Source organism: Orcinus orca, chromosome 5 (genome assembly GCF_937001465.1).
Source record: "Orcinus orca chromosome 5, mOrcOrc1.1, whole genome shotgun sequence".
In the NCBI taxonomy this organism is placed as follows: domain Eukaryota; kingdom Metazoa; phylum Chordata; class Mammalia; order Artiodactyla; family Delphinidae; genus Orcinus; species Orcinus orca.
Window position 1 is genome coordinate 40,874,829 of NC_064563.1, and position 26,713 is coordinate 40,901,541.

General features: G+C 40.0%; 1 protein-coding gene and 1 pseudogene across 1 annotated transcript in view; one reads left to right on the top strand and one right to left on the bottom strand.

Moving 5' to 3' along the window:
- Positions 1-341: 341 nt before the first annotated feature.
- The window catches only part of LOC101279770 (vomeronasal type-2 receptor 1-like), a 32,066-nt gene continuing 5,694 nt past the window's right edge, over positions 342-26,713 (top strand). Inside the window, 5 exon segments of the mRNA XM_012538618.1 lie at positions 342-580; positions 5,176-5,467; positions 8,098-8,941; positions 8,944-8,963; positions 14,947-15,174. Coding sequence (XP_012394072.1) covers positions 342-580; positions 5,176-5,467; positions 8,098-8,941; positions 8,944-8,963; positions 14,947-15,174 — 1,623 coding nt within the window.
- On the bottom strand, positions 12,993-13,907 carry LOC105748831 (RNA-binding protein with serine-rich domain 1-like; annotated as a pseudogene).

Here is a 26,713-nt window from a genome sequence, read left to right on the forward strand (position 1 = left end):
TGAGAATGAATGAGGCTGATAAACAAGAAAGGGACAATTTCTACAAAGTGAAAGGCTCTAAACTCAGAATCTGCTATTCTGTCATTATATATTATTGCTAAGCCTAAAAGAGGTTTTTATGAGGCTCTTTTCAAAAGGATTACTCAGCTCCTAGTGCAGATGCATAAATTGCAGGTGAGTGTGAGGCTCTGTGATTGATTGAGGCATGACAATTAGGTAGCAAGTAGTGGCAAGCTGAGTCCCCTGTGATGGGGCATGCACATACTCACTGGAACGCTCTGTCAAGGTACCTCGTTAAAACTTTTAACACTGGTCATTTCTCCCAAACTCTCCTTATTAAAATGGCTAGCAGAAAGAAATGCTTGGTTCTAGGACTGACTGCCTTTTTATGGGCTGAATTGGGCATTGAAGGCAAAGAAGAGGAAGAACAGACCTGTCAGCTGCTGGGCTAGTTTGATTTGAATGGGTATGTAGGTGCCAGAAACCCTTCACTTGTTATTGGAGGACTGTTTCCTGTTCATTCCAGGACCACTGCAGCAAATGAGTCTATTTTGGAGCCAGTATCAGCGAAATGTGAAGGGTAAGCCATTCTTTTTTTTTCTTTTTACATCAGTTGTAGGAGGTGGGGGTAAATGAGTGGTGGGTGTGGGAATCAGAGTCTGGAACTGGAGCCATGATGCCAGCCCTGACTTTGACACTATTTATTTGACTCAGGATCGGTACTTGCTGTTTCTGTGCCTCAATTTCTCGAAGGTAGACATTCTAGGATTGCTTAGAAACAAGAAAGAAAAAAGACAGGTTTTATATGATATAGAACATTGCTCGTCAGAGGGTGGTCTGTGGACCACCAGCATCCGCATCATCTAAGAGCTTGTTAGAAATGTAGAATCTCAGGCTGCATCCCACATCTGCTGAATCAGAATCTGCATTCTGACAAGACCTCCTGATGATTCATGTACACATTAAGGTTTGAGAAGCATGATGTAGAGTTGTGCAGTGTTGCAGATTTACTTTGAATTGTCATTAGACTGAAGTCTCCCCAGGTGAAAATGCACAGTGCTGGAATGCTGATTTATTTATGAGCTAGTGTTCATAGCAAGATTCCTCCAGTTGGAAGGCTTCTACCCTACTCCCCTCATCCCAAAAATTGTCATGTCAAGAAATGGGATCCATGACTGATAATCTGAATTTGCAAGGAATCCATTGTAAGAAAAGCAAACATGGGTTATATTTCTGGGTGTGAAACACACACACACTTTTGATATGAAAAGAATGCCAGAAATTAAAGGAAAATTACTGTCCACACTGTTCTACTACCATAACAAAGCAGCTCTTTCCTTTCATTTCCATATATTCTTTCTCAGCCCTTTATATAAATGCAACTGTAATTTTTTCATAATGTGGCAATAGCATGGACACAGTTTTATATTGGGCATTTTACATCATATCTTAATCACTTCCATGATGCTGCGTGGTAATTATAATTACAAACGCATGCTGTAAAAATTTTGGCAACTTCTTATACAACTAAATCTTTACTGATCATAACTCCTTCCCTTTGGTCATATTTCATGCTACATATTTGACATAGCACTAAAGGGGTGGATAAACTCTATGTTGGCAAAAGGAAAGGATTGCAGTCGGTCTGTACTTAGCTCTTTCCTGGACCTTCTAAGTCTTTTCCATTCTTACAGTGAAGCAAAGGGAAGTGGGAAAAAAGCACTTTTGCTCATGGCTACATTATTTAGAGTCAGTTCATTATTTATCAGAGAAGTTTTCACTGATTCAATCTTTAATAACATAAAATGAAAACCAGAGTTTGTCACAGTATAGTACACTCATATTTCATCAGTGGAATCACTTAACTTGTTCTTCACCCTTCATTGGAGCTTCTGAAGGTTATCTTCCTAGCAAGGTAAAATAGAAAGGCCAATATACATATTTTTAGTAAAAATCCACCCCCTCATTAAAAAATAGTTTGGTATATCTACTGTGATTGACACAGTGGTGAGAAGTAAGTATGTCCCATTTAAAAAATAATTCACTGTATCAGGGATATTTTGGGTTTTTTAAAAAAATAAATTATTTATTTATTTTGGGCTGTGTTGGGTCTTCGTTGCTGTGCATAGGCTTTCTCTAGTTGCAGCGAGTGGGGGCTACTCTTCGTTGCGGAGCGCGGGCTCTAGGCACGTGGGTTTCAGTAGTTGTGGCACATGGACTCAGTAGTTGTGGCACACGGGCTTAGTTGCTCCACAGCACGTGGAATCTTCCTGGACCAGGGCTCGAACCCGTGTCCCCTGCATTAGCAGGCAGATTCTTAACCACTGCACCACCAGGGAAGTCCCCAGGGATATTTTGATTTCCATCTCTAGTCCACTGTTCTTATTTAATTTTCAGAGTAGTCTGATAGTTGCTTTATATGTTCAGTCCAGGGATCTTAATTGTAATTGGTGGGAGAGAGTGGGTGGTGTGTGCTTACTCCATCTTGACTTTCACTCAAAGCCTAAGGATCCTTGAAAAGATTACTTCAGCATCTTCTGACTGCCAGTGTTGCTGCTGAGAAGTCTGATGACATTCTGATTCTTCATATTTTGTATGAAACTTGTTTCCCATGATCCAGGGCATCTAAAAAGCCAGTTCCTTGTCCTGAATGTGGATCAGTAATGTAAGGCATCATTGCGGGGATTCTGCTTGTCTCCTGGCTTGTTGACTGAAACCCAAATTGCTCATCTTCACACCATACAAGCCTAAAACTTTCCCAGCACTTAAATCCATCCTAAACATATCTATTGGATATTAATAACATTCCATATTTACAGTTTTTGATATATTTTCTTCAAAATTAGAGCTATATAATGACTTTTCACCAATAACCATCAACAGTTTCTATCTGTACCCAATTCCAATGTTCTCCTAGCCTCCCTCCCAATGGGAGAGCCCTCATGGGAGGCCTGGATAGCTGGCACTCAGGAGCTGGGCGTAATCGGATAACAATTTCATTTTGGCGTCATTAACGTTTACCTATAACTGATCTAGATATGCAAGTTGGAGTTTGGAGAAGTCTAATTCTGAAACCCACAATTTTAACGGGATACTAGTTTTGGTTGACCATCAGCCAAAGTGAACAGAAGAGGAAGACTTTTATTTTGAAAATGTTGTTCAGAGCAGAGAAGACAGTGAAATGGAGGGAAGAACGGAGTATTTTAATTCTTGTTTTGGTTGATCTAAACAAAGGTAGGATTTAGAGAAATTTTCTGCGGAACAAAAGGTATACATTGTATAAGGATACTGTGAGTATCATAATGGAAATCAACAAATGAAAGAAAAATCATCCCAAATCCCACCCTTTCAGTAATTATCCTGTACCCATTTAAAATTTTTACCTGTTGATAGTTATCCAAATGTTCACATAATTTATGTGTAGTTTTAATTATAGTATAGAAACAACGTTGCATACAGATTGTTTTACCTACTATTATATGCATGCTGCAGTGTAATTTCTCTAATTATAGTTTTTTAATGGTGGAAAATGTTCCTATCAAGTCAATGTACCATAATGAGCATGTAAATTCTTTCCAATTTTTCAATATTATAAATAATTCTAAAATGAACAGTTTGGAACGTACCTAGTTTTTTCTTTTGGGAAGAACAGTACCTTCAGATAAATTCTCTGGGGTGTAATTATGGATTCAAAGCAGGTGAACATTTTCTAGCTCTTGAAATGTATTACTCTCTCACCTTAAAAAAGATATTGCTATATTTATTTCAAAAATGTGTATGCGAATTTGTATGGCCATCCGTGTAAATTTAGAGGCCAGTTGTCTTAGGACGATAAAGCCCTTCATGTTCAGACTCCTGATTCTCCAGTCTCCTCTTCCCATGCCATACCTATTCCTACCCTGTTCTCCAAGTGTCCTGATCTTCCCATTCCTAGAATGTTGGGTTCTTTTGTTGTCATGCCTTCATACATACCGTGCCCTCTACTTGCGGCATTCGTCCCCTGTTTTTATGTTACCCTTCAAGACTTAGCTTGGCTGTTAAGTCCCCCAGGGCAAGGTTCCCCACCCCTTTAACTGCTGGTCCTTATGTCTACCCCTATCGCTGTGTTTATCGTTTTGTGCATGGCTATTTTTCTGTTTCTTTGCCTAGACACTGCAGTGCCTATCTTTTTCACTGTTGCATTTATAGTGTCTCGCACCAGTGCAACTCAGTTAACTACGTGTTGAATAAAAGGCAAAGCTAAACTAAACTAAAAAACCCAGTTAAAGAGACATGGAGGAAAAATCTAATCTGCCAACAGGGCTATTTGCTATTAGATATTTAATTCAAAAATATTTATTGAGTAGAAGATAGGTAGTTAGATACTAGAGCTACAGAGGACATTAAGAGAAAACATCCTTGAGGTCCTGCTTTCAGATAGGTTAAAGTTTGCTTAAAACTGGGAAGAAAGAAAGAGAGTTGGAAATAGAATATTTATTTTTAATGGAGAAGAAATTGAAAAAAAATGTGCTGATGGACTAAAGGGAAGTACTTTTCCTTTTTGTGGCTAGGGAATGGAAAGGAGGAGGCATCTCATTCATGGTTAAATGTAAGAGTGATAGGAAAGAGACATTTCTTAATTAAAAAATCTCAACACTAACAAATCATGGCAGGAAAAATTATCTATTGGAGTCATAATATATATCGTATATATAAATATTATGTACTGCTTTTATATAGTCCTATCATAAGTATTTTTATGTATTTACAAAACTTTTATTATTATAATTAACATCTAGAAGAAACAGGAGAAACCTATAGGAACGTAAGGAAGAGGGAAAGGAGACTCATAGGGTACCGGGGACTTCCAATGAATGGGAAAAAATGTATTGAGGAATTATTGCGTGTTCTGCGTGGTGGAGAGAATTGCGAATATAAGAATATTTTTGTGAAAAGAGATAATCAGCTGTCCAAAAAGGTGCTTCCCAGCCCAAACCAATCAATAATGAATATGATTCATACTTGAACCCTTTAAATTGCAATATCTTTTTAGGAAATATTAACATGCTCACACAAGGCAGGTGCCCCCTGACGTTTTGACAAAATGCTCTCAGCACCAATTCCAGTTAAAAGCTGCTTTCCCCTCCACAGATCCACCCACTGACTAAGGCCTTACAAAAACGATTTCCTTTTCAGGTTCGACTTCCGGGGATTCCACTGGATGTAAACCATGATCCACACCATCAGGGAGATTAATGAAAGGAAGGATATTTTGCCCAACATCACTTTGGGCTATCAGATCTTGGATACCTGTTTCACCATCTCCAAATCCATGGAAGCGGCATTGGTATTCCTCACAGGGCAGGAAGAAAACAAGCCCAGTTTCAGAAGCAGCACCGGGGCAGTGCTGGCAGGAATTGTTGGAGCAGGTGGATCATCCTTACCAGTTGCTGCTTCAAGAATTCTAGGGTTGTATTACCTACCTCAGGTATTTCAGAATATTGTCCTGGGTACTAACATAAAGAAACGCAAGGTATGTGAAAATTGCTGCAAAGAGTACGTTAGGTGCTCAGGTGAGGCTGGGATAAGTTACACAGACAAACAGGATGGTGGTAATGCTGATGCCCCTAATTACTCTGTTCAGTCTGGCCTCAGCAAGTGTGACTAGTGATTTCAGACTGTTCTACATCCCTTAGGATCCTGCCTTAGGTTTGAGCTTGAGATTGTGACCTAGTGATTTGTATGTTGACATCTCCGTAGGCAGTACACTCGAAAACACTGGGTGAAGCACAGAGTAGGTGATTGAGAAATACTTGTTGGTTGATTGATAGATGGTATAAGGAACTCATTTTGTTTCTGGCCTGTATTAATAGTTATTAATCATGACCCTTTTTGTTCATATGCTAACATACTGAAATGAGCTGGGATGCTAATTTACAGATTATTTTAAATTCAGGGACAGTGACACATTTCAACCTAAGAATAGATGATATTAGGAAGAATGGATGAGGACACAGGGAGAGGGAAGGGTAAGCTGGGACGAAGTGAGAGAGTGGCATGGACATATATACACTACCAAACGTAAAATAGATAGCTAGTGGGAAGCAGCCGCACAGCACAGGGAGGTCAGCGCGGTGCTTTGTGACCACCTAGAGGGGTGGGATAGGGAGGGTGGGAGGGAGATGCAAGAGGGATAGGATATGGGGATATATGTATACATATAGCTGATTCACTTTGTTATACAGCAGAAACTAACACACCATTGTAAAGCAATTATACTCCAATAAATATGTTTAAAAAAAGAAAAGAAAAGAAAATATAAGTAAAGTTCTATATTTATTTCCAGGGGTGGTTCACAAAAATATCAAGTCAGGACTTATTAGTGTGAAGGATGATTAAGCTTATTTGTGTTACTGAAGTAATGGGAGTTGTTAAAAAGTGGCATTTACAAAGTGTGTCTTATAAAGCTGCAAATACAAATGTAGGGGGAACAGGGTAATACTGAAGAACAGAACCAAGAGGAGGGGTCAGGTGACACAGCCGACACCTTCAGTGTGGGCTTCATGCAGCTTAGACAAATTGCTGCTGCTGTGAGCTCTGCTTTCCACCAAATACCGACTGTGGTCCAGGCACCTACTAGAAATCTCTAGATAGATCTTCTCATTTAAGTCTTGTAGTAAATCTGCAAAGAGGGTAAAAGAAATCTTACATACAACAGACACTTTTATGTGTGTTGTCTCATTTAATATGCTGAGCAACCTTAAAATGTAGATGTCATAACCCTGATTTCACTCATGGGGAAACTGATTTCAGCAGGTTTTAGTATCCACAATCTTACACTGATTATGTAGCCGGAATTAGAAATCAGGTGTCTCTGCTTCGTAAATGAGATTCTTTCCTACATATGGCTTCCATGATGTTGGTGCTTGGGAGGTTCCAAAGAAGAATGTAAACTTTAGCCAGTGGAGTAAGGATAGGACAAAGGATAAAGAGAAAAATAGGAATAATCTGTCACTTATGAAAGAATTGGCAATCATGGAGCTATGTAATTATAATATAGGAGGTCTTATTGGAAGTGATGCAGTAATAACATGGGATGGCAATGGGATGGGATAGGAGAGAATGTGACATATCTTCTTAACTGCAGAGTCGCTGAGGCTGAGAGTAAGGTACAGCAGAAATGTATGTAAGATTGTCAGAAATTCACGTTACTGGCCATTCTACTTTCATTCTTAAGTTCTCACAGATAGAAAATATGCACAAGGACCACTGGCAAGATGAGAAAAATACCTCTTCGTTTATCTAGCAAGTGCCTATAAAATGAGGGCCTCTAGTAACTCTTTTGGAGAATAAGACTTAAACCTGAGGTGGAAGTGGAGTTTCCTACCGTCTTTCTCAGTCTAAGTCTTAGGACTTAAATACCCAGAAGGCCCGGCAGAGAGAAACAAGGAAAGAGAAGAGGAGAAAAAGAGAGAAAGCAGTGGAGAGAGAGAGAGAGAGAGAGAGAGAGAGAGAGAGAGAGAGGGAGAGAGAGAGAGAGAGAGAGAGAGAGAGAGAGAGAGAGAGAGAGAGAGAGAGAGAGAGAGAGAGAGAGAAGAGAAGAGAAGAGAAGAGAAGAGAAGAGAAGAGAAGAGAAGAGAAGAGAAGAGAAAAGAAAGAGGAACTGGGTCTGACAAATAGATTATGAGTCTGCTTACTCCATCATCTGTATGGATGACGAGTTAGATCAGAGAAAGAGCCTGGATGGCTTGAATCACACACCTAGTCTCAAGAAAACATAGATGAAAGGACTGGTCACCTCCCTTTCTGAGTATGTGACCCTGAGTATGAAAAGTGGTGCATTGAATGTCATCACCTTAATAATTAGCTCCTCCAGCTACCTTGGGGTGGGGTGAGGTGGGAATAGGGTGGATAGGGAGGCCCAAAGTGCTCCCCCTAACAGTCCCCACCACCCACGGAGCAGGGAGAGGAGTAGAAGTCCTTTTGTCTCTGGAAGGGTGTGAGAATAAAGGGAGAACTGTTAAGTTCCCTCCTTCTCCAAAACAGATACTCAGAGGTTGTGTAATTTGAGGTTTGGCTATTGCTTTCTAATAACTGCATGAATATTTTCAGTTGCAGGTGGGTTACGCCTCTACCTCCTCACTTCTTAGTGACAAATTTCCATCTTATCTTCACACAGTAGCCAGTGATAATATCCAGTCGGAGGCCATGGTACAACTTATCCAACATTTTGGTTGGGTCTGGATAGGCACCATAGCAGCTGATGATGATTATGGAAAATATGGAGTAAAGATTTTTAAGGAAAAAATGGAGAGTGTCACCCTTTCTGTTGCATTCTCCGAAACCATTCCCAAAGTCCATTCTAATGAGAAAATGCAAAAAGCTATTGATGCTATAACGAACTCCAAAGCCAGAGTCATTGTGCTCTATGCATCTGATATTGACCTAAGTCCTTTCATGCTGGAAGTGGTTTACCATAACATAACTGACAGAACATGGATAGCGAGTGAAGCCTGGATCGCCTTCGCTCTCATTGCAAAGCCTGAATATTTCTTGTATTTTGGTGGAAGTATTGGATTTTCAATACCAAGAGCTGGTATACTGGGATTAAAAGAACTTCTTTATGATGTAAATCCTGGCAAGGATCCAAATGATGTCCTGACCATTGAATTTTGGCAAACTGCTTTTAACTGTACTTGGCCCAAGAGTAGTGTTCCATACAACACTGACCATAGAGTGAATATGACTGGCAAAGAGGACAGATTACACGCCATGTCTGATAAATTCTATACTGGAAAGGAGAAGTTGGAAGATCTTAAAAATACCTATCTGGATGTGTCTCAGCTAAAAATTACACACAATGTCAACCAAGTTGTGTATTCTATGGCATATGCCCTGGATCATCTAAGTAGATGTGAGGAAGGACACTGGCCATATATTCCAGGAAACACCTGTGCATATATACTGATTTTGCACCTTGGCAGGTAAGTTGTGGTTTGTTTTACTTCATGATATAGTTTGACATAAAAAGCATTCATACAATTAAAACCATTGATCTGCTTTTGTACTTCATAGACATGATTTTATCACATGCCCCCTAAAAGAATGGCTTGCTTATGTTACCTAAATGGGCATTTTAGAGTTTCCATTTGTTAACAGAGTTATTATTAGGTTTGCTGTGAATGATAGAAACCCCCCCCCCCCATACAGTGCTTTAAACAAGATAGGTTTTTTTCCTTCACATAAATGAAGTTAGGAGGTTAGCATTCTGGGACTGAAGGAGTGACTTAGGGATTGAGGTTCCTTCGACCTTGTCATTTCATCACTCTGAATCTGTGCGTTCACCTCATAATTCCATATGGCTACTTGGGCTTCAACCATCCTGTCCACACTCTAACCAGCAGGAAGGAGAAAGGACAAAGATGCGTATATGGCTCCATTTAAGGACATTTCCTGGAAATTACGTACAATTCTCTTTACATCCCATTTGCCGCGATCTAGTTATATGGTCACATGTAGCTGCAAGGGAAACTGGAAGATGTAGTCTTTGTGCAGTGTCAGAGGGGCCATGCTAGGGTGTGAAGGCCAGGAGGTGAAGATTGTTAGGACCACCTTGGAGATTGGCTCTCACATCTCCTGTCTCAGGTCTGACGTCCCAGCAATTCATGTTGGGACACAGAAACCTTAATGGTCTCACCAAGATGCACACCTAATCAGAGGGCTCCTCTGCTTACATCCTTCAGTACCTCCCCTCTCCTATAAAGGATAAAGCGTGAGCATCCCTGGTCTGACACTGTCGACCCTCTACGATCTATGCCATCAGCATCTCTGACTCCATTGCTCTTTCCATGACCCTCACCACTTTATTTTCCAGCAACACCAAATTGCTTGTCCCAACAGGGTCCACAGTGGCTGGAACCACTGCATCTTCACTTTTATTTTTATTTTCAAATTGATCCCACGATGCACTTAGTTTCGTATCTCTTTAGCCTCCACCAATCTGTGGCAGTTCTTCATTCTTTTCTTTTTTTTTTAATGAACGTGATACTTTTCATAAGTACTGGACAGCTATTTATGTTTTTCAATTTATGTTTGTCTAATTTTTTTCCTCATGATTACATTTAGGTTATGTATTTATGGCTATAATACTGTAAAGGTGATATGTATCCTTTTCTATGTCTCATATCAGGAGGTACATGATGTCACTATGTCTCATTAATGGTGACATTAACTTTGATTACTTAGTGACAGTGATGTCACCATGTTTTTCCATTATAAAGTTACTATGTTTCCCTTTGTAATTAATAATTATATTGTGAGGCAATATTTTGAAGCTCTGAAAATATTGTTTTACATAATGCTTTGATCCACAAAGTTTAGCATCCTTTGATAATGATTATTGATTATTGCCTGAAACAACTATTACTGTGTTATTTTTAAAATGGTGATTTTTTTTCTATTTCCCTCATTCCTTCTACATTTATTAAATGGAATTATACTTTTCCCTCACTAATTTATTTGCATCACATGGACTCATGGATATACTGTTCTATGAGTATAATAATTCATAGCTATCATTACGCATTTTGTTGCTCAAAATTCTCCAGGTTGGACAATTTGTATTGTATTGTGTTGTATTTCTCTGCCCCAGTCTTGAAGTAGCCATTTCTCCAGAGTTCTATTTCCATTTACTGGAGAATGGAATTTAGAAAGCAAGATCCGAGTACTAAGTTGTTCATCGGTACTAGGGAAATTGTGGTAAATTCAAAATGAGAAATTAAGTTATGCTATAGGTGAGTTCTTTCATTTTAAAAGAAATCCTCTGAGTACTCTTTTAACAAAAAGTATCTTTTTATATGGTAAACAACAATCTCTAATTTGTTATTTGAAGATTTCAATATTACAATTTAAATTTGCTCAAAAAGCAACAAATATGTGTTAGGATTGCAGAGAAAAGAGTTTTTAGGGAGGGTCAAGGGACCACATAGTGTTAGGGTGAATGGTGGTGGTGTAGTCCAAGGGAGAATTCATGCTCTTTGACACACTCCCGGAATGCTGTAAGTAAAAACTGAAAAGTAAGACCTCACAGTAGAGAGAGTTAATAGGCACATTTAAGGATGCTTCATAAATGCATCAAAAAGTAAAAAATTGTGATTTATTTAAAACCAAAATGATAATGCACTCCATAATCATTTTTCTCAGCTTATCTCATTAGCAGACTTGGTCAGAACATATATATATACATATATATATATATATATATATATATGCAAAACCGTTTTACTCTTGTGGTTTATTTGGACATTTCTAAATTCTTTTTCATGCCTCGTGGTAGGGAACTGTCCTACCATCCAATGATGATAAACAGATGGAATTATGGAAAGGCTGTAAGATTGCAGCCTTTGAAAATTTCCTTGCTTGAGTATTCTGAAGACTGGGAAAGAAAAACATGCCTCTCCCCAGTGGACTTGGCAGTAAAAGTCACCCTGTTGTGAACTCTGATGTAGATTTCATGTTGACTGAGAATAGCATACAGTAAAAGAGGGAGGGATAAAAGGGCAAGTGACCTGGAGTAGCCCTACTGGTAGATGGTGATTATTATAATACTTACTTTGTATACTGACTTACTAAAAGCTTCTAGCTATATTACCTTAATCTCTATGACAGAGGAAGGGCAGGGATGATTTCCCTTCTTTTACAGACTGGGAAACTAATGCTTAGTTAGGATATATGACTTGCCTAAGGTTATGTCATTTGACAGAGCCAAAATATGACTCCAAATCATCATACACCATAATTCAGGCTCTTTCTGCTATGTTGTTTCTCTGGTTTGTGGAGGGTTAGGGATTGGACTGGGCCCTCTGGTTGGGAGACATAAGTCTAGCATGTGGTGCTGACAAAGACCAAGGGCACAGGATATATCTCAGTGCAGACTGGTTACCTTCATACTAAAGAACGTACGCTCTTACCCCAGCTAAGGTTGACAGGGTAAAGCAAGAGTACTAGAGGTATTATTTTGTTAGGGGGTTCCTATTTATGTCTATGAAGTTATTCTGTAGGTGTACAATCAGCTCCATCCACTTTTGTACTCTTAGCAATGGCCTCTTTGGCACACCCTTGTCTCACATATTATTCCCTTGGCTTAGAATCTCTTTGATTCCAGTATTTGTCAGGCAACTTGCTACTATTTTTTTTCTTTTTCTGAGCTGCACTCTAATCCTAGGTTTATCAACACAATTCTTTTCTCTACACAACAAAGTACAAACACAATATTATCTAAAATGCCACAAAGTTACAAAACTCAAAACAGAAACTGTATAGTATTGACTGTACAATAAAAGCCAAAAAAGCAATGTACACATTGTCAAGGTAACTTGCCGGACCACCATGAATACCAACACAACGTGGCGGGGGGGCGGGGGGGTGCTTCTGTGGTGACCCGACAGAGCTGGCTCTCAACTTACGAGTTTCAGAGAGAAAGGGAGATGTGTGTGTGCACGCACATGAGTACACGTGAAAAGAACCATTTGGGGTATTAGGCCCTAGAGGTCAGAAGAGGACTCAAGCAGAGGAGCAGGGCCAGGCTAACTGGAACGGCAGCTGCGTAAAAGCACACCCTTTCCCGTGGGACCCTGCAGGCCAACAGGTTAGGGCACGAGCAGGCCACCAGATCGGCCCCAGGTCACCTGTGGAACGGGAAAACATGCTCCCAGGCTGGGGCTGTACCCCCTCCTGGAGCCCCCTGTTCATCCCTGCTGGCTTTGTCACTAAACTGACTCTCAGGAACTGTGGAAGCTTTCTAGCCAGAAAACTGGAGGGCATCTTTATAAGCACGACCCCAAACCAACAACACTCCTGCAGCCGGAACTCTGCCGCCAGGGGAAATGTAGCAGTTACTGCCTTCACCTTCGAAGCCTGCCTCTGAGTGAGGGATTTCTTTCCTACCGATCCTCCTTCGTCTAGAAAAGTGACGAAAGTGAGTTGGATGGGAGTCCAAGTCACAGGGCAGAGCTTCAGTGGCCCTGCGTATCGGGAGGAGTTGAAGCTGGAGCGGCTCCTGCGGCTGCGGCGGCGGGGGGACCGCGCCAAGGGGAACGCGACCTTCTCCTCATCCGTGGGGGTGACCTGCGCCACATGGGAGGCGGTGGCGGCATTCTCCTGGGAGGGCTGAATCGCCGGGGGGCGGGGGAGGTGGCCGAGGCCAGGGGTCCAGCAGAGCGGTGGCAGTGATCTCCTGGCCATCGATGTGTCCTCCGTCCATGTGCTTCAGCGCCTTCTCGGGCTCATCTGGATTCTCAAACTACACATATACGTAGCCTTTAGACAGATGCGGGTGCATCCTTTCTACAGGCACGTCAATCATTTTAATTTTCCCATAGGTGGAGAATCTCTCCATGATATGATCCTTGGTCACATTCCTGGTGAGCCTTCCAATGTGCACTGTGGTGGGTTTAGGCAAAGGGCTCCGCCTTTTCCTTTCTTTTTCATCTCTTTTGGGTGGTTTGGATTTGGAGCGGGAACGCCGCCTGTTGTCCTGCCTGCGCCGACAAGGACTGGGAGAGCCAGGCGAGCTGCCGGAGCTGGAGCTGCGGGATGTGCTGGAACTTCCTGAGCGGCTCGATGCTGAAGATGAGCTGGAGCTGCGGCTGGAGCCCGTGCTGGTGCTCGAGCCCGAGCTGCAGTTCGAGCTGGACCGAGACCTGGTGCTGCTGCTACCACTGGAAGCGCTGCGCCTCTTTCGAGTTTTATCCCTGTCACGATCCTTCTCGCTCGACTCCTTGGTGGCCCCCATATCTTTAGAGCGATTCTTGGACTTCTCATCAGAGCCGTCTTTGCGCTTGGTAGGAGAAGGAGCCCCAGTGCTGGACTTTTGTATTATTTTCTTTGACTCCTAGCAAGCTCTTCTTTTTCACTCCTGATAAAACCATTTTCCCCTTCTGAGGTGTTCAAAGCAGCAATGGCGGCCTCACTTATCCGAACTCTCCCTTCTAACTTGAGTCTGAGAAACGATCCTTAATCGATAGCAATTTACGCCAAAGTGCAGCATCTTCCAGCCGCCGTGACCTCCTCCCCGTCTCCTCACCCTCTGAGGCCGGCGCCGCTCTGACGTCAGGATTAGGGAGCGGGAAGGCCTAAGTTTTTTTAAAACCCAGCTCAGATGGCTACTTCCTGGGGAAACCTTCAGTTTTCCTAAGGCAGTTAGTTAGCCTCTCCCTCATCTATGCCCTCTCAACACTTTCCACATCAGCAACACAGAGTACATTGAATTTACCATTAGTACCTGTTTATTTGTCTAGCCCTTCTACTGGACTGTGAACTTTGGAAGGGTGGGGAATGGGTCTTGATCTCCCCGTCTCTAGCACCTGACATGCCGGGAAGGGAATGATGGTAGTAGGGTAGACTGGTACCTATTAGTGAAAAAATCTAAGAGGGAATATCCTCTCTTCCCTAGGTTTGTAGGTATTAGGAAATATTAGGCATCACTTTACTTTGGTATAGATCAGTACTGTCTAATAGAAATTTAAAGCCACACAGGTAATTAAAATTTTTATAGTAGCCAAATTAAAAAATAAAAAGGAACAGATGAAGTTAAATTTAATATATTTTATTTAACCCCAAATAATACTTTAACATTTGGTCATAATCAGGATAACTTAATATAAAAATAATTACATGAAATTATTAAGGAGACAGTTTACATTTTTTTGAACTAACTTTTGCAACCCAGTGTGTATTTTACCCTTATAGCCCATCGCAATTTGGCCAGCCACTTTTCAAATTTCAATTGTCATATGTGGCTAGGAGCTGTTGTATTAGACAGCAAAGGTATAGAGGAATAGGAAAAAATTCAGTCCCATGAATTAGATAGGAGTTTTGAGATTATTTTCTTTAAAAACCCTGTTTTCTAGGCAATCAAATTTTTAAAAATTGTTTTTTTCCCTGTTGTTTTCCCCCCTTTTTTTCTAGTTAATGTATTATTTGAAGACACTTAAGTTTACAACCCATAATGGAATGAGAATAGAAGTTGATGATAATGGAGATGTGGCTGGATACTATGATATTCTAAATTGGCAATTAGATGATAATGGAGAGATAGCCTTTGTGAAGGTTGGAGAATATATATTCACAAACTCTAAATCTGAACTCGTGATGATTAAGAATGTGACAATATTTTGGAACAACGAATCATCAGAGGTTAGTTACTCTGACATCTTATTTTGTTTATATATAGAGAGAATTGCATTTCTATACTCTTTTAGGTGCTATGGAATATCAGAAACCTAGAGCTGGCTATTCCAAGTTAATTTTCCTGAATAAAATACATATCTTTTCTATATATAGGTTCAGATCTTTTGTTTTTGGAACTTTTTTTGATTATAGTTTTAAATATTAGTTCTGTGATTTTGTTTTCCTTCTTCAAGTACTCCAAAATGTTTGACTTCCTTTGTCTCTTCCTTTTATTCACTTTCTTTCTGATAATTTTTGCTTTATTCTTTATCTCATCCTTATTCTCTTTATTGTTTTCCTGCCTTTATTCAATGCCCCTTATTAACTTTTTACTCAAGTATATATATTTTGAACACCTTGTGACTTTTATCTTAATTTTTGAAATAGTTTCTTTCCTGAGATAAATGAACTTTTTTCATTTCTTCCAGTCTTATATCCATTGATGTTTTAAATTTTAAAATATCTGGTTCGAGATATTTTTGACATCTACAAGTGCTTTTCTGAGAATACTTAATTGAAGTGCTAGGATATCTATTTAAAGTGTTACAGTATTCTTCTGCTTAATGGTTGTGTGTGTACATTTTAGAGGGGAATTTTAACTTACTGGAATATTTTTAAAAAAATTTTATTGAAGTATTGTTGATTTACAATGTTGTGTTAATTTCTGCTGTACAGCAAAGTGATTCAGTTATATATATATACACTTTTCTTTTCCATTATGGTTTATCACAAGATATTGAATATAGTTCCATGTGCTACACAGTAGGACCTTGTTGTTTATCCATCCTATATACAATAGTTAGCATCTGCTAATCCCAAACTCCCAATCCTTCCCTCCCCCACCCCCCACCCTCTTGGCAACCACAAGTCTGTACTCTGTATCTGTGAGTCTGTTTCTGTTTCATAGATATGTTCATTTGTATCATATTTCAGATTCCACATATAAGTGATATCATATGGAATTTGTCTTTCTCTTTCTGCAATGAACATTGGGGTGAAAGTATTTTTTTGAATTATGGTTTTCTCTGGATATATGCCCAGGAGTGGGATTGCAGGATCATGTGGTAGCTCTATTTTAAGCTTTCTAAAAAAAAAAATTTATTGGAGTATAGTTGCTTTACAATGTTGTGTTAGTTTCAGGTGTACAGCAGAGTAAATCAGTTATACATATACATATATCCACTCTTTTAGATTCCTTTCCCATATAGGCCATTACAGAGTATTGAGTAGAGTTACCTGTGCTATACAGTAGGTCCTTATTAGTTATCTATTTTATATATAATAGTATGTATATGTCAATCCCAACCTCCCAATTGAGCCCTCCCCCCCCATTACCCCCTGGTAACTGTAAGTTTGTTTTCTACATCTGTAATTCTATCTCTGTTTTGTAGATAAGTTAATTTGTATCCTTTTTTAGATTCCCCATATAAGTGATATCATATGATATTTGCCTTTCTTTGTTTGACTTACTTTGCTCAGTATGACAATCTCTAGGTCCATCCATGTTGCTGCAAATGCATTATTATTACTATTTTTTAAGGCTAAGTAGTATTCCATTGTATATATGTACCATATCTTTTTTTTTTTAACATCTTTATCGGAGTATAATTGCTTTACAATGGTGTGCTAGTTTCTGCTTAACAACAAAATGAATCAGTTATATATATACATATGTTCCCATATCTCTTCCCTCTTGTGTCTCCCTCCCTCCCACCCTCCCTATCCCACCCCTCCAGGCGGTCACAAAGCACCGAGCTGATATCCCTGTGCTATGCGGCTGCTTCCCACTAGCTATCTACTTTACGTTTGGTAGTATATATATGTCCATGCCTCTCTCTCGCTTTGTCACAGCTTACCCTTCCCCCTCCCCATATCCTCAAGTCCATTCTCTAGTAGGTCTGTGTCTTCATTCCTGTCTTACCCCTAGGTTCTTCATGACATTTTTTCTTCCTAAATTCCATATATATGTGTTAGCATATGGTATTTCTCTCTCTCTTTCTAACTTACTTCACTCTGTATGAGAGACTCTAGGTCTATCCACCTCATTACAAATAGCTCAATTTCGTTTCTTTTTATGGCTGAGTAATATTCCATTGTATATATGTGCCACATCTTCTTTATCCATTCATCCGATGATGGACACTTAGGTTGTTTCCATCTCCGGGCTATGGTAAATAGTGCTGCAGTGAACATTTTGGTACATGACTCTTTTTGAATTTCGGTTTTCTCAGGGTATATGCCCAGTAGTGGGATTGCTGGGTCATATGGTAGTTCTATTTGTAGTTTTTTAAGGAACCTCCATACTGTTCTCTACAGTGGCTGTATCAATTTACATTCCCACCAACAGTGCAAGAGGGTTCCCTTTTCTCCACACCCTCTCCAGCATTTATTGTTTCTAGGTTTTTTGATGCTGGCCATTCTGACTGGTGTGAGATGATATCTCATTGTAGTTTTGATTTGCATTTCTCTAATTATTAATGATGTTGAGCATTCTTTCATGTGTTTGTTGGCAATCTGTATATCTTCTTTCCTGAAATGTCTATTTAGGTCTTCTGCCCATTTTTGGATTGGGTTGTTTGTTTTTTTGTTATTAAGCTGCATGAGCTGCTTCTATATTTTGGAGATTAATCCTTTCTCCATTGCTTCATTTGCAAATATTCTCTCCCATTCTGAAGGTTGTCTTTTGGTCTTGTTTATGGTTTCCTTTGCTGTGCAAAAGCTTTGAAGTTTCATGAGGTCCCATTTGTTTATTTTTGTTTTTATTTCCATTTCTCTAGGAGGTGGGTCAGAAAGGACCTTACTGTGATTTATGTCACAGAGTGTCCTGCCTATATTTTCCTCTAAGAGTTTGACAGTTTCTGGCCTTACATTTAGGTCTTTAATCCATTGTGAGCTTATTTTTGTATATGGTGTTAGGGAGTGATCTAATCTCATACTTTTACATGTACCTGTCCAGTTTTCACAGCACCACTCATTGAAGAGGCTGTCCTTTCTCCACTGTATATTCCTGCCTCCTTTATCAAAAATAGGAGACCATATGTGCGTGGGTTTATCTCTGGGCTTTCTATCCTGTTTCATTGATCTATCTTTCTGTTTTTGTGCCAGGACCATACTGTATTGATTACTGTAGCTTTGTAGTATAGTCTGAAGTCAGGGAGCCTGATTCCTCCAGCTCTGTTTTTCGTTCTCAAGATTGCTTTGGCTATTCGGGGTCTTTTGTGTTTCCATACAAATTGTGAAATTTTTTGTTCTAGTTCTGTGAAAAATGCCAGTGGTAGTTTGATAGGGATTGCATTGAATCTGTAGATTGCTTTGGGTAGTAGAGTCATTTTCACAATGTTGATTCTTCCAATCCAAGAACATGGTATATCTCTCCATCTATTTGTATCATCTTTAATTTCTTTCATCAGTGTCTTATAATTTTCTGCATACAGGTCTTTTGTCTCCTTAGGTACGTTTATTCCTAGATATTTTATTCTTTTTGTTGCAATGGTAAATGGGAGTGTTTTCTTGATTTCACTTTCAGATTTTTCATCATTAGTGTATAGGAATGCCAGAGATTTCTGTGCATTAATTTTGTATCCTGCTACTTTATCAAATTCACTGATTAGCCCTAGTAGTTTTCTGGTAGCATCTTTAGGATTCTCTATAGTATCATGTCATCTGCAAACAGTGACAGCTTTACTTCTTCTTTTCTGATTTGGATTCCTTTTATTTCCTTTTCTTCTCTGGTTGCTGTGGCTAACACTTCCAAACCTACGTTGAATAAGAGTGGTGAGAGTGGGCAACCTTGTCTTGTTCCTGATCTTAGTGGAAATTGTTTCAGTTTTTCACCATTGAGGACAATGTTGGCTGTGGGTTTGTCATATATGGCCTTTATTATGTTGAGGAAAGTTCCCTCTATGCCTACTTTCTGCAGGGTTTTTATCATAAATGGGTGTTGATTTTGTCGAAAGCTTTCTCTGCATCTGTTGAGATGATCGTATGGTTTTTCTCCTTCCATTGTTAATATGGTGTATCACGTTGATTGATTTGCATATATTGAAGAATCCTTGAATTCCTGGAATAAATCCCACTTGATCATGGTGTATGATCCATTTAATGTGCTGTTGGATTCTGTTTGCTAGTATTTTGTTGAGGATTTTTGCATCTATGTTCATCAGTGATATTGGCCTGTAGTTTTCTTTCTTTGTGACATCCTTGTCTGGTTTTGGTATCAGGGTGATGGTGGCCTCATAGAAAGAGTTTGGGAGTGTTCCTCCCTCTGCTATATTTTGGAAGAGTTTGAGAAGGATAGGTGTTAGCTCTTCTCTAAATGTTTGATAGAATTCGCCTGTGAAGCCATCTGGTCCTGAGCTTTTGTTTGTTGGAAGATTTTAAATCACAGTTTCAATTTCAGTGCTTGTGATTGGTCTGTTCATATTTTCTATTTCTTCCTGATTCAGTCTTGGCAGGTTGTGCATTTCTAAGAATTTGTCCATTTCTTCCAGGTTGTCCATTTTATTGGCATATAGTTGCTTGTAGTAATCTCTCATGATCTTTTGTATTTCTGCAGTGTCAGTTGTTACCTCTCCTTTTTCATTTCTAATTCTATTGATTTGAGTCTTCTCTCATTTTTTCTTGATGAGTCTGGCTAATGGTTTATCAATTTTGTTTATCTTCTCAAATAACCACCTTTTAGTTTTATTGATCTTTACTATCGTTTCCTTCATTTCTTTTTCATTTATTTCTGATCTGATTTTTATGATTTCTTTCCTTCTGCTAACTTTGGGGTTATTTTATTCTTCTTTCTCTAATTGATTTAGGTGCGAGGTTAGGTTGTTTATTCGAGACGTTTCCTGTTTCTTAAGGTAGGAATGTATTGCTATAAACTTCCTCTTAGAACTGCTTTGCTGCATCCCATAGATTTTGGGTCGTCGTGTCTCCATTGTCATTTGTTTCTAGGTATTTTTTGATTTCCTCTTTGATTTCTTCAGTGATCACTTCGTTATTAAGTAATGTATTGTTTAGCCTCCACGTGTTTGTATTTTTTACAGATCTTTTCCTGTAATTGATATCTAGTCTCATAGTGCTGTGGTTGGGCAAGATACTTGATACAGTTTCAATTTTCTTAAAATTACCAGGGCTTGATTTGTGACCCAAGATATGATCTATCCTGAAGAATGTTCCATGAGCACTTGAGAAAAATGTGTATTCTGTTGTTTTTGGATGGAATGTCCTATAAATATGAATTAAGTCCATCTTGTTTAATGTATCATTTAAAGCTTGTGTTTCCTTATTTATTTTCATTTTGGATGATGTGTCCATTGGTGAAAGTGGGGTGTTAAAGTCCCCTGTTATGAATGTGTTACTGTCGATTTCCCCTTTTATGGCTGTTAGTATTTGCCTTATGTATTGAGGTGCTCCTATGTTGGGTGTGTAAACATTTACAATTGTTATATCTTCTTCTTGGATTGATCCCTTGATCATTATGTAGTGTTCTTCTTTGTCTCTTCTAATAGTCTTTATTTTAAAGTCTATTTTGTCTGATATGAGAATTGCTACTCCAGCTTTCTTTTGGTTTCCATTTGCATGAAATATCTTTTTCTATCCCCTTACTTTCAGTCTGTATTTGTCTCTAGGTCTGAAGTGGGTCTCATGTAGACAGCAAATATATGGGTCTTGTTTTTGTATCCATTCAGCCAATCTGTGTGTTTTGGTGGGAGCATTTAGTCCATTTACATTTAAGATAATTATCAATATGTATGTTCCTATTCCCATTTTCTTAATTGTTTTGGGTTCGTTATTGTAGGTCTTCTCCTTCTCTTGTGTTTCTTGCCTAGAGAAGTTCCTTTAGCAGTTGTTGTAGAGCTGGTTTGGTGGTGCTCAACTCTCTCAGCTTTTGCTTGTCTGTAAAGGTTTTAATTTCTCCATCAAATCTGAATGAGATCCTTGCTGGGTAGAGTAATCTTGGTTGCAGGTTTTTCTCCTTCATCTCTTTAAACATGTCCTGACACTCCCTTCTGGCTTGCAGAGTTTCTGCTGAAAGATCAGCTGTTAACCTTAAGGGGATTCCCTTGTATGTTACTTGTTGTTTTTCCCTTGCTGCTTTTAATATGTTTTCTTTGTATTTAACCTTTGACAGTTTGATTAATATATGTCTTGGTGTGTTTCTCCTTGGATTTATCCTGTATGGGACTCTCTGTGCTTCCTGGACTTTATTAACTATTTCCTTTCCCATATTAGGGAAGTTTTCAACTATAATCTCTTGAAATATTTTCTCAGTCCCTTTCTTTTTCTCTTCTTCTTCTGGAACCCCTATAATTCGAATGTTGGTGCGTTTAATGTTGTCCCAGAGGTCTCTGAGACTGTCCTCAGTTCTTTTCATTCTTTTTTCTTTATTCTGCTCTGCAGTAGTTATTTCCACTATTTTATCTTCCAGGTCACTTATCCGTTCTTCTGCCTCAGTTATTCTGCTATTGATCCCATCTAGAGTATTTTTCATTACATTTATTGTGTTGTTTTTCATTGTTTGTTTCATCTTTAGTTCTTCTAGATCCTTGTTAAATGTTTCTTGCATTTTGTCTATTCTATTTCCAAGATTTTGGATCATGTTTACTATCATTATTCTGAATTCTTTTTCAGGTAGACTGCCTATTTCCTCTTCATTTGTTAGGTCTGGTGGGTTTTTATCTTGCTCCTTCATCTGCTGTGTGTTTTTCTGTCTTCTCATTTTGCTTATCTTACTATGTTTGGGGTCTCCTTTTTGCAGCCTGCGGGTTTGTAGTTCCTGTTGTTTTTGGTGTCTGTCCCCAGTGGCTAAGGTTGGTTCAGTGGGTTGTGTAGGCTTCCTGGTGGAGGGGACTCGTGCCTGTGTTCTGGTGGATGAGGCTGGATCTTGCCTTTCTGGTGGGCAGGTCCACGTCTGGTGGTGTGTTTTGGGGTGTCTGTGGCCTTATTATGATTTTAGGCAGCCTCTCTACTAATGGATGGGGTTGTATTCCTGTCTTGCCAGTTGCTTGGCATAGGATGTCCAGCACTGTAGCTTGCTGGTCGTTGAGTGAAGCTGGGTGCTGGTGTCGAGATGGAGATCTCTGGGAGATTTTCGCCATTTGATATTATGTGGAGCTGGGAGGTGTCTTGTGGACCAGTGTTCTGAAGTTGACTCTCCCACCTCACAGGCACAGCACTGACTCCTGGCTGCAGCACCAAGAGCCTTTCATCCACACGGCTCAGAATAAAAGGGAGAAAAAGTAGAAAGAAAGAATTAGTAGAAGTAGAAAGAAAGAAAGGTGGGAGGGAGGAAGAAAGGAGGGAAGGAAGGAAAAAAAGAAAGAAAGAAGATAAAGTAAAATAAAATAAAGTAAGATAAAATATAATAGTTATTAAAATAAAAAGATAATTATTAAGAGAAAAAACGGACGGATAGAACCCTAGGACAAATGGTGGAAGCAAAGCTATACCGACAAAATCTCACACAGAAGCATACACATACACACTCACAAAAAGAGGAAAAGGGGAAGAAATCATAAATCTTGCTCTCAAAGTCCACCTCCTCAATTTGGGATGATTCGTTGTCTATTCAGGTATTCCACAGATGCAGGGTACATCAAGTTGATTGTGGAGCTTTTATCTGCTGCTTCTGAGGCTGCTGGGAGAGATTTCCCTTTCTCTTCTTTGTTCTCACAGCTCCCAGGGGCTCAGCTTTGGATTTGGCCCCTCCTCTGCGTATAGGTGGCCGGAGGGCGTCTGTTCTTCGCTCAGACAGGATGGGGTTAAAGGAGCAGGTGATTCGGGGCCTCTGGCTCACTCAGGCCGGGGGGAGGGAGGGGCACCGAGTGCGGGGCGAGCCTGCGGCGGCAGAGGCCGGCGTGACATTGCACCAGCCTGAGGCGCACTGTGTTCTCCCGGGGGAGTTGTCCCTGGATCCCGGGACCCTGGCAGTGGCGGGCTGCACAGGCTCCCCGGAAGGGGGGTGTGGACAGTGACCTGTGCTCGCACACAGGCTTCTTGGTGGCGGCAGCAGCAGTCTTAGCGTCTCATGCCCGTCTCTGGGGTCCGCGCTTTTAGCCGCAGCTCGCGCCCGTCTCTGGAGCTCCTTAAAGCAGCGTTCTTAATCCCCTCTCCTCTCGCACCAGGAAACAAAGAGGGAAGAAAAAGTCTTTTGCCTCTTCGGCAGGTCCAGACTTTTCCCCGGACTCCCTCCCGGCTAGCCGTGGCGCACTAACCCCCTGCAGGCTGTGTTCACGCCACCCGTCCTCTCCCTGCGCTCCAACCGAAGCCCGAGCCTCAGCTCCCAGCCCCGCCCGCCCCGGCGGGTGAGCAGACAAGCCTCTCGGGCTGGTGAGTGCTGGTCACCACCGATCCTCTGTGTGGGAATCTCTCCGCTTTGCCCTCCGCACCCCTGTTGCTGTGCTCTCGCCCGCGGCTCCGAAGCTTCCCCCTCCGCCACCCAGAGTCTCCGCCCGCGAAGGGGCTTCCTAGTGTGTGGAAACCTCTCCTCCTTCACAGCTCCCTCCTGCTGGTGCAGGTACCGTCCCTATCCTTTTGTCTCTGTTTATTCTTTTTTCTTTTGCCCTACCCAGATACGTGGGGAGTTTCTTGCCTTTTGGGAGGTCTGAGGTCTTCTGCCAGCATTCAGTAGGTGTTCTGTAGGAGTTGTTCCACGTGTAGATGTATTTCTGATGTATCTGTGGGGAGGAAGGTGATATCCGCGTCTTACTCTTCCGCCATCTTCCCCACATCTTCTTTATCTATTCATCTGTCAATGGACTTTTAGGTTGCTTCCATTTGCTGGCTATTGCAAATAGAGCTGCAATGAACATTGGGGTGCATGTGTCTTTTTGAATTATGGTTTTCTCTGGGAATATGCCCAGGATTGGGATTGCTGGGTCATATGGTAGTTCTATTTTTAGTTTTTTAAGGAACCTCCATACTGTTCTCCACAGTGGCTGTATCAATTTACATTCCCACCAACAGTGTAGGAGGGTTCCCTTTTCTCCACATCCTCTTCTGCTGGAATGTTTCGATTTTCATTTTTTGTTTTCTTCCTATAGTAATCTTATATGGAGGCACAATTCTATCTTTAGTTGTTTCTATGGACAAGGATGTGGGTTTTAGGTGGATCACAAGTCTCTATTTCAAGACTGCTGCCTTCTGTTAGTAGAGTGCAGAGCAATTTATTTAAGAGATGACTTTTGTGTGGAAAGGGAAAGCTTAACTTGTCTTTTGATTTTATGGTTCACTCTTGTTTCTATGGAGTTCTTAATTTTCCTTTCTTACTTTTTACCCTTTCTATCACTTCTCCCTCTGTATACTTTCTGGTCTCACTGCAGGGGTGAAACCATCGCTTTGAGTCCCACCTTCAAGACCTTGCCCTATAGCCTGACATTTTCTTTCTAAGAATGTTTTGTCTACTCTCCAATAACCTTAGCTTGTCTGCTCCCCCTTACTCTTTTCTGCACAGTTTCCCCAGAGTTCCATCATTTCCCATACACCTAGGGATGAGGAGGGAGCTATAGAGGTGGCCTTGCTGGAGTTTAATGGCTATTTCTCTAGTTATAATTACTTTGAAATTTATAATATTTTCAGGCTCTTTATGATGCTGAAGTTGTGGTCATGTGTGGTTTTATTTACTCTTTTTTTCTTTTAAATCTGTATGGTGTTTTTCAGAGACTGTGTGGAAAGATTCACAGTTTAGTAGTTACCATTACCCTGGGACAACCCAGAAGTCCTTCCCTTCCCTCTCTGACCATAGTTCTGGAGGAACTTTATTTCTTCCTCCTTATTTTTTTCTTATTTATTCCCAGGGTCAAAGAATGTGAAGTAGGATTTACAAATTCATAATATAATTTGATGTAAGGAACATTAGCTTCCAGTATATATATATATATACATACACACACACACGGGTGCATAGACATGTCAATAAGTTTTAATATATCATTCAAAAAATCCTTTATTGAGAAATTATAGGAGAAAAAGGTGAGTTTCATAACTTTCAAAATTCTTTAAAAAAATTGTTTTCAAAGTCGTTCTGGAAAGCTGTGGATATGAGGTTTGAAGATTTGGTTGTAAAGTACTTACTCCAGATAAAAAGCTGTTATTTTCGTTATTACTGTTATAAATACTGAATTATTATTCGTTATTCATTATTATTACAATTTTAATTCCTCCACTTCCTATAGCAACAGGTGGGCTTTGCTCTGCAGAACTGTAGGTCTGAACATTTTAGAAGAGAAGCTAGAGACAGGGTGCCCTGGTTACACAATGTAAAGATAACACCTAGAGAAGCACTGGGGAAACCTCATCACTTACCAGACTGCTGAACTTTTTACCCTTAATGAAATATTAGTTCTAGGAGAGAAGAACTGTAGGGCTTTTTATATTCCAGTTTAGTGTTTATCTGTAGTGTTACAGTAAACCGATAGGGTGGTGGAAAAACATTGGCAATTTAATCTTCCATGTGAATCTTCTGGAGGAAGCAGCAGGAGTGAGAGAGAGCTATAAGTGGGTGTCAGGACAGCCAGCAGTTTTTCTTTGCTTCTTCAAGACATTTTTTGGGGGAGGATGTCTTTCTTCATCTTGTTTCTTATTCATGTATCTTCCCTCTTCTTGTGTGGCCCTTTTGACCTGGGATCTGAGATCCCCAAATAGTCTTCTGAATCATACTGGGAAAAGACATAAGAATACAAGAAAATTAAGATTTCCAAGCTCCTATGCTGTGCCAGATAGCAAGGGGATCTTTTTATCTCTTTTTTTAGTCCTTGGTTTTCCATGGGTATCAATAAACTTATACAGACTCATGTATACTCATAGATACATACACACATACATACATGCATACACGCTAGTTCCTCCCTTTCTTAACCCGACCTTAAGCAGCTCTTGAATACATTTTGGCAGGATAAAAATCAAAACTTAGTGTTTGCCACTGTAGGGGCCATAGTTCTTCTGCATTTTATTTCTTTGGCTTAGAGCTGCTCTTTCCAATACAGTTGTCCCTAGCCACATGTAGCTTTTAAAATTAAAATTAACTAAAATTAAAAATTTGCTTCCTTAGTCACATTAGCTACATTCCAAGTACTCAACCGCCACGTGTGGCTAGGGGCTACCATACTGGACAATACAGATATATAACACTTCCATCATTGCAGAAAGACAGAGCTGCCCTAGGCCTAGCATATAAACCACCTTCTGTGGCCCAGAGCCCTCTCCCTGAATGGGGCCTGAGACTCTTCCCTTTTGTATTCCTGGTGCTAGCCATAGAGCAGGTGCTCAGTATAATGTTTTGCATGAAACAAGAGAAGATGCTATTGCTTGTATAAGCAAAGTTCATAGAATGCTCATTCTACTAAAAATTGATAGAAAAATAGTAAAATGTACTAGTAGATTTCTATTTTAATAATGTTTCATTAGAGCATAGTAATTTTATTTTTCTCATCTTTATTAAAATTAGGGTTATTTTTGTTTTTTTAAATAAATTTTATTTTATTTTTTCCCCCCTGGCCATGCTGTGTGGCTTGTG